Source organism: Anoplophora glabripennis, unplaced genomic scaffold (assembly GCF_000390285.2).
Source record: "Anoplophora glabripennis isolate ALB-LARVAE unplaced genomic scaffold, Agla_2.0 scaffold3347, whole genome shotgun sequence".
NCBI lineage: Eukaryota > Metazoa > Arthropoda > Insecta > Coleoptera > Cerambycidae > Anoplophora > Anoplophora glabripennis.
The window spans coordinates 1,613-8,197 of record NW_019419420.1 but is presented as its reverse complement, the minus strand read 5'-3'; the positions used below and the strand labels follow the sequence as shown (position 1 = coordinate 8,197).

The window sequence follows — 6,585 nt, the reverse complement described above, 5'->3', positions numbered from 1 at the left end:
TTGTTACTTAAAAAGACAGCTATTATAGCAATTCGAGCAAAAAAACTCGATTAAGACTTCTGGGTCTTGGGGGAGTAAGACCAATTCTAACGGCCCGGAGAAATCATGAATCACTTTAATTATTATTATGGATTATTATTGTACATTTTAATTTAAAATTTTGAAAACAAACAAAATATAAATATAACCTAAAGTATACAGCTAAAACAGCTGATTTAAGTTGAAGCCAACGTGCATGTACCAAGTGTCGCCTGAATTTTATTCTGAATGGTCAAATCCGTGCAGACTTTCGTGCCGAAGTGTAAGTTGGCTAGCAAATTGATTCTGAATGCACCTTAAAGCGACTTGACAGTCTTGACTATTATATTATAGGTTTTGTGGTATTGACACTACGTCAAGGTCAAAGGTCAAAACCATGAAGACTACACAAGGAGTAATTAGAGGGCGCTAGTGTCCCATATCACATATGCACCGAAATAGTGGAGGGGAGATAAAGAAATCAGCAGTTTGAATTAAATATCAGTCATGCCGTTTTTGGCATGACTGATGGGAATTAAACTTTGCCAGTAATTGGAAAGAATTATGTCAAATGTTGCCAGTAATTTCATTTTCATATTGATCTGTTGGCGACACTGATTCTTTAGTGACCTGATTCCATAGATCTAATATTATCCTAATCTATGTCTGATAGTCTGATTCCCTGCCAAAATCAAGATGTCAAAAATCTTTTTAACCTAACTTTTTATAAGATTGGTTTCTATAGCAATTAGTCACAAACATAGAGTAATGATTGTTATCTTACAATAATTTTGTGTAAGCGGTATTTTAGAAATGCCCTTACGTCTTTCATCTTTAATGGAACATGCCATTATTGGATCTATTTTCACAACGCTATTTCTAGTATACAATTATTCCTTGCACAGAATTGAAGAGGGTCATGTTGGTGTTTATTTCAGAGTGAGTTTAATGTATGTTTTATCTATAAATTGGCTTAATTTTTAATTATTCCATTACAGGGAGGTGCTTTGTTACCTACTACAAGTTTACCAGGTTATCATATGATGATACCTTTGTTAACGTCATATAAACCAGTGCAGGTATGTTATTCTCTATAAAAATATTTATAAATACTGATTTAAATAAATGTTTAAATGTTAACCAATTAATAATTGGAAATATATCGTTAATTCAATAGGTATGTTAAGTTTTTAATATTAGCAAATTTTAGGTAACGTTACAAACCGATGAAGTAAAAAATGTACCATGTGGAACAAGTGGTGGTGTTATGATATATTTTGATCGAATTGAAGTCGTAAATCATTTAAATTTTAACAGTGGTAAGTTTTTTTGCAAGGGGAAACCACGAGTGTAACTTGGTGCACAAGCTGAGTAATATTACAGAATATTTGCGTAATATTTTAGTAATATTTGATAAATAAAATTTAAACTAGTATATAGTACTTTTAGTAAATCATAGTAAAGTAGTAGAATTTTGATCTGCGGTTTTCCACAATTTTTTTTATTTTGCTATTTTAGGTAGTAAGTACATATTTTTTTGTTTATTTTTTTTTTCAATGTGCCTACATTAATAGGTCTGTTCCAACAAGTTACTAGAAATGTTGCAAACTGCTTACAGTATACACATTAATTAATAATTTTTCAATTGGAAAATTGATAGTGTACATATTACAAGTAGTTTGTAACATTTCTAGTAGCTTGCTGGAACAAACCTCATATTTTTTGTCATTATCCTTAATATATCATACAACATAAATACCAAGCATTTTACATTTAATTATTAATATATTAATTTTAGAAATACGCTATATTTGACATTTGCAAAGCTAACAATTTAATATAAGAATATTATGCTCTGTTCTAGCAATATTTTGTAAAAATCACAGCTGAAATTGTACTCGGTTATCTTTAAATATATATTTATTAATTTCAGAAATATAAAAATTTTACCCTGGTACTTTATGTTGTGACATTCATTTCTCTCCTTTTTTACATAAATTTAATATTTTTAGTACTGGATATTGTTAGAAACTACACTGCAGACTATGACAAAACGTTAATTTTCAACAAAGTTCATCATGAATTAAATCAATTTTGTAGCATACACACTTTACACGAAGTATATATAGATCTGTTTGATCAAATCGATGAAAATTTAAAACAGGCTTTGCAAAGAGATTTGTTGGAAATGGCCCCTGGTTTAACTATTCAGGCCGTTAGAGTCACAAAGCCGAAAATACCTGAAGTTATACGAAAGAATTATGAATTAATGGAAGGTGAAAAAACAAAATTGCTAATAGCAACCCAACATCAAAAGGTAAAAGTTATGAATTTCTATAAAAAGTGTGTAATATCGAGACTAATGAATTGTTGCGAGTGGCGCCTCTAAACTTTAAACTACTTAATTTTATATTAATACACGATCATATTTATATTCGTATATGGAAAACAAAGTATGGGATGACAAAACCAACATTTCATTGAGCAAAGTGTATAGAAAAAATTGCATGAAATCTGATAATATCTGATAAATTTTAATTTGTAGAGCAATTGGTTGGTTTTCGTTCCTTTTATCGGTTAATAAAACCTTATATTTACTAATCCTATCAATACTATCATTCTTGCAAAAAACCGTGTTTTTGTAAACATATGTGAAAAAGAATTAAATTCATCTCCGAATAGTTGTTTTTTGACCCTCCTGTAAAAAATGGTATTTTACACATAGGAGGTTTTTCATGCTCAATGACGATATGTAAGTTCAAAATGTAAGTTATGTTTTTTAAATAAAACATTTTATATTTTTTATATTTTTGAAATCTAATTTTTTTTTTATCTCAACTACAAATTTTAGTAATGTTTTCTAGATAAAACTAATTAGAATATTGTGGATGTTATAACTTACAAACTCCATCCTTGTCATGTGATTATTAAATGTAAATGAGAAGGTAATAAAAAAAAATAAACTGATAACAATTAAATTTAAATATGTTAAAAAATTGCTTTATACAGAGTATCTAAATAACACTGAAAAAATGTAAGGGGCGATTCTCTGATGAAAATTAATAGGGGTCTTTGGTATAAAATTTTTTGAAAAACCCCTGAAAAGCTACGCCTACAAAAATTTCAAAAAAAAAATGTTTTTATTTTTTGTCTTCCATGTATAATGAAGCTAAAGAAACCAAACTTGGTGATTATCTGTCAAAGAAACTACAGTTTTTTAAATTTTTTCAACCCTGAAGTATTTGGTAAGGGGTTGAAATAATCAACTCCTATGACAATTTTTGTTATAATTTTATTTTGATACAATTTTTTCCTTTTACAAAATATGTCTAAAAAGCCCCATTCATTTACTAACTTTTTGATCTCTTCAAACTTTGAAAAGTTAAGGATTTATGAGAAAAATAAATAAATTCTATGCCAGTCAAGGTATTAGCTGGCGAACTGTCAGCAGTTTCGTTCCGAGATGACGGGCGCCACGTACATTTCACGAATAAAACAAATGGTCAGTAATTTCAAACCAATAAATTTGAAGAAGATAGGCCGCGATCAATACATTATTTAATCATTTTTTAAAAGACACTCGCGTTATACAGCTCATCTTTTTCCAAGAATCACCCCTTACATTTTTCGGTGTTATTTAGATACACCCTGTATACAGGGATGATCTATTAAAGACGCCATAACTTTTATATCAAGTGATTCTGTATTTGAGAGAGGTAAATGAATATCCTCATAAGTGGATTCTAGTTAGCTCCATCTTGTGAAAACAAAAATATATTGAACAGAAACTGTATGCTAAGAATTATAAATATGTCACAATCTTAAGTGGAACACAGCAGTGGAGGAATCAAAAAATGTACTGATTTAACTGAGATATAACAAATACACAGTCACATATTCTTTGCTTAATTGTTTTTTCTAAATATGATTTCCTCAATTCCTCAAAGGAACTTTTTGTGAAGAAAAAATAGAAAGTTACAAATAGGCCATGTACTTACATATTAATGTGTCATACGCCTAATTCAAAATTTTGTGTTAGTTTAAATCTGAATAATTCACAAATTTTGTAACCTCTAGGTTGTGGAAAAAGATGCCGAAACTGAAAGAAAGAAAGCTATCATTGAAGCTGAAAAAGAAGCGCAAGTGGCAAAAATCCAATATGAACAGAAAATCATGGAAAAGGAGTCTTTGCAGAGGATCTCCCAAATAGATGATGAAATGCACTTGGCAAGACAAAGAAGTCATGCTGATGCAGAATTTTATAAACTAAAACAACAGGCTGAGGTTAACAAAGTATTGTACACAGCAGAATTTTTAGAACTGAAAAAATACGAGTCGCTTTCTCAGAACACTAAAGTGTATTTTGGAAACCAAATACCCCATACTTACTTAGGGACAAACTGTGAGAGATCGTATTTAGTACCAGGAACAAGTGAGGTTACTGCTGAGAGTAAGGAAAACTCATAAAAACTGCCATGTGTAGGCAAAGTACTTTTATAGGGTAGTAGATATATCTTGAGAAATGTGTTTTTATGATTGAAGGTAATTAAATTTGGAAAATGACATTTTAGTGGCTATCATGCAAATGTAAAATTTAAAAAATTGGTCTTTTATTCACAGCACCTGTTATGCTCCGATTTTTCTTAGAAACGTGGTGCCGAAGGATTTTTGTGTTTCTGAGAAAAATAATTACCAGAGTGCCACCAAGCAGTATAAATATTTTTTTCTGATATTAAAGTCACTGAAAATGTAACACCGTTTTCAGAATTTTCAAGAAAAACAGATTTTTCAGGAAATATTGACCACCCTGTACTTCATTAAAAACAACTTATTTTTGATCATGTATTTTTATTATGAAATATTTTTAAGTTTTTGTTTTGTTAGTTGTTCCTTTTTTAAAATTAAATTTTAATCAAACCAAAAATTACATTAGTGATACACTTCATAACATGCAATAAATTTACCACCTGTTGTATAATATTTACAAATAAGAAATTATGTATGAACAACCCAGTATAAATAAAATTATCTTTTTTTACTTTAATATTAACTTTTATTAATTAATTATACCTAATACTTAATAATTTACATCCAATATGTATATATCAAAACCCATATAATCACTATTTTTCTTTTTTTTTCATTCATTTTTTAAATAGTGACCATCCTAATATATATTTTGTTTACTTATTTCTTTTAGAATAACATTTAAACGCGAGCGCATACCAATGTAGAAAACCAAGAATTAATAGAGAATTTCATAGAATTGGAATTATGAAATTCGCTAATCTTCGTGTATTTTTTTAAATTTCATATCGACATTTACGTTATCTCGCCTTTGGATAAACGTCATTAAAAAATAAATTCGGTACTGGGGCAATTCGATTCGACGTCTATTTTCCTAATGCTGGATAGAGATGGGATCGTTTTAGTGATCCGTATGATGCAAAACGTATCAACGCCGAAGGATTATGAAACTATGTTCTGATATCAGATGGATCACTAACAACTGTTTTCAGATTTTTAAGAATGTATTTGATTACGGGTAACTGAGACACGTAACGAAATAGGAACAAACCGTTTGACGTTAGTCAAGCACAAGGATATTTATAATACATGTTTTATAAACATCCTCGGTCCGTGACCAGGAAGGAACCAGAATAAATCATATCTCGTGTGTGAAAACGTGCCTCAAAATGAGGCATATTGTTACTTAATAATGTTAAAGTTTATACATACTTAAACTGTTATAATAAGCAGGTAACAAAAGTAATTTATGTAATAATGATAAATATGTAATTTAAAGAGATTTGAGGGCATCGATCGCAATGCCCCCTGGATCCTGACGACCTATAAACGTTAAAAATTGTAGGTAAACGTTCGTCAACCATTATCATTTCCCCCTGCCCGCTAACCTTTTCTGTTTCAGAGACAGCCAGGATCAAGAAACGAAGACAACGACACACACACACACACATACACACTCCCCATACCCTCCTTTCCCCTCCCCACCCGCGCTAGCCTAAGGGCCACCTTAGCAAAGCGCATCCCAGGCTGCATAGCCGCACTACCCTACCCAACCATACCACACATAAACATGACACTACCCCCGGGGTTTACACAGACGAGCCGACGAAGCAAGAAGAGCGCCAGAAGAAAGGGCCCTAGCCGGCGGGGCCCAGCCAGGACAAAAGGAGGTCCCACAAAGCGCCTACACCGGCCGCATTTGCGGTCGGGGTAGACGACGGATGGGGCCCACCTACGAAGGCTGTCCAGGCCTACACGAGATGAGGCAGGATAAAGAGGGATAATCCCCCTCGATCCCAAATCATTGAGGCCAATTTCTAGCCATAGAATAATGGCGCATTATCATTACTTGTTTTCGCGATTTCGAAATAATATTTACCTACGACCACTACTGTAAATACTTAAAAACACACCGTATGCGATCAATGTAAGATTCCTATTACGTACGGTAAAAAAATCGCACAGTTTTCCTAGCAACCGCCTAGTAACGATCAATACAATACTGTTTGTATTGAACGTTGCTAGGCGGTTGCTAGGAAA

At 31.7% G+C, this 6,585-nt stretch overlaps 1 protein-coding gene across 1 annotated transcript; it reads left to right on the top strand.

Moving 5' to 3' along the window:
* The first annotated feature begins 720 nt into the window (after window positions 1–720).
* On the top strand, window positions 721–4,573 carry LOC108916774 (erlin-1-like). The gene is made up of 5 exons (XM_018723073.2): window positions 721–957; window positions 1,017–1,097; window positions 1,229–1,337; window positions 2,031–2,335; window positions 4,096–4,573. Exons 1-5 carry the CDS (start codon window positions 832–834, stop codon window positions 4,483–4,485), a joined length of 1,011 nt encoding a protein of 336 aa, XP_018578589.1. The 5' UTR covers window positions 721–831; the 3' UTR covers window positions 4,486–4,573.
* The last annotated feature ends 2,012 nt before the right edge of the window (window positions 4,574–6,585 follow it).

Excerpts from the sequence above, each read along its gene's own strand:
- LOC108916774 (XM_018723073.2), top strand. The coding sequence starts at position 832 with ATGCCCTTACGTCTTTCATCTTTAATGGAACATGCCATTATTGGATCT. Across the intron at positions 1,338-2,030 it reads TCATTTAAATTTTAACAGTG|TACTGGATATTGTTAGAAAC; the intron begins GTAAGTTTTTTT and ends TAATATTTTTAG. Across the intron at positions 2,336-4,095 it reads TAGCAACCCAACATCAAAAG|GTTGTGGAAAAAGATGCCGA; the intron begins GTAAAAGTTATG and ends TGTAACCTCTAG.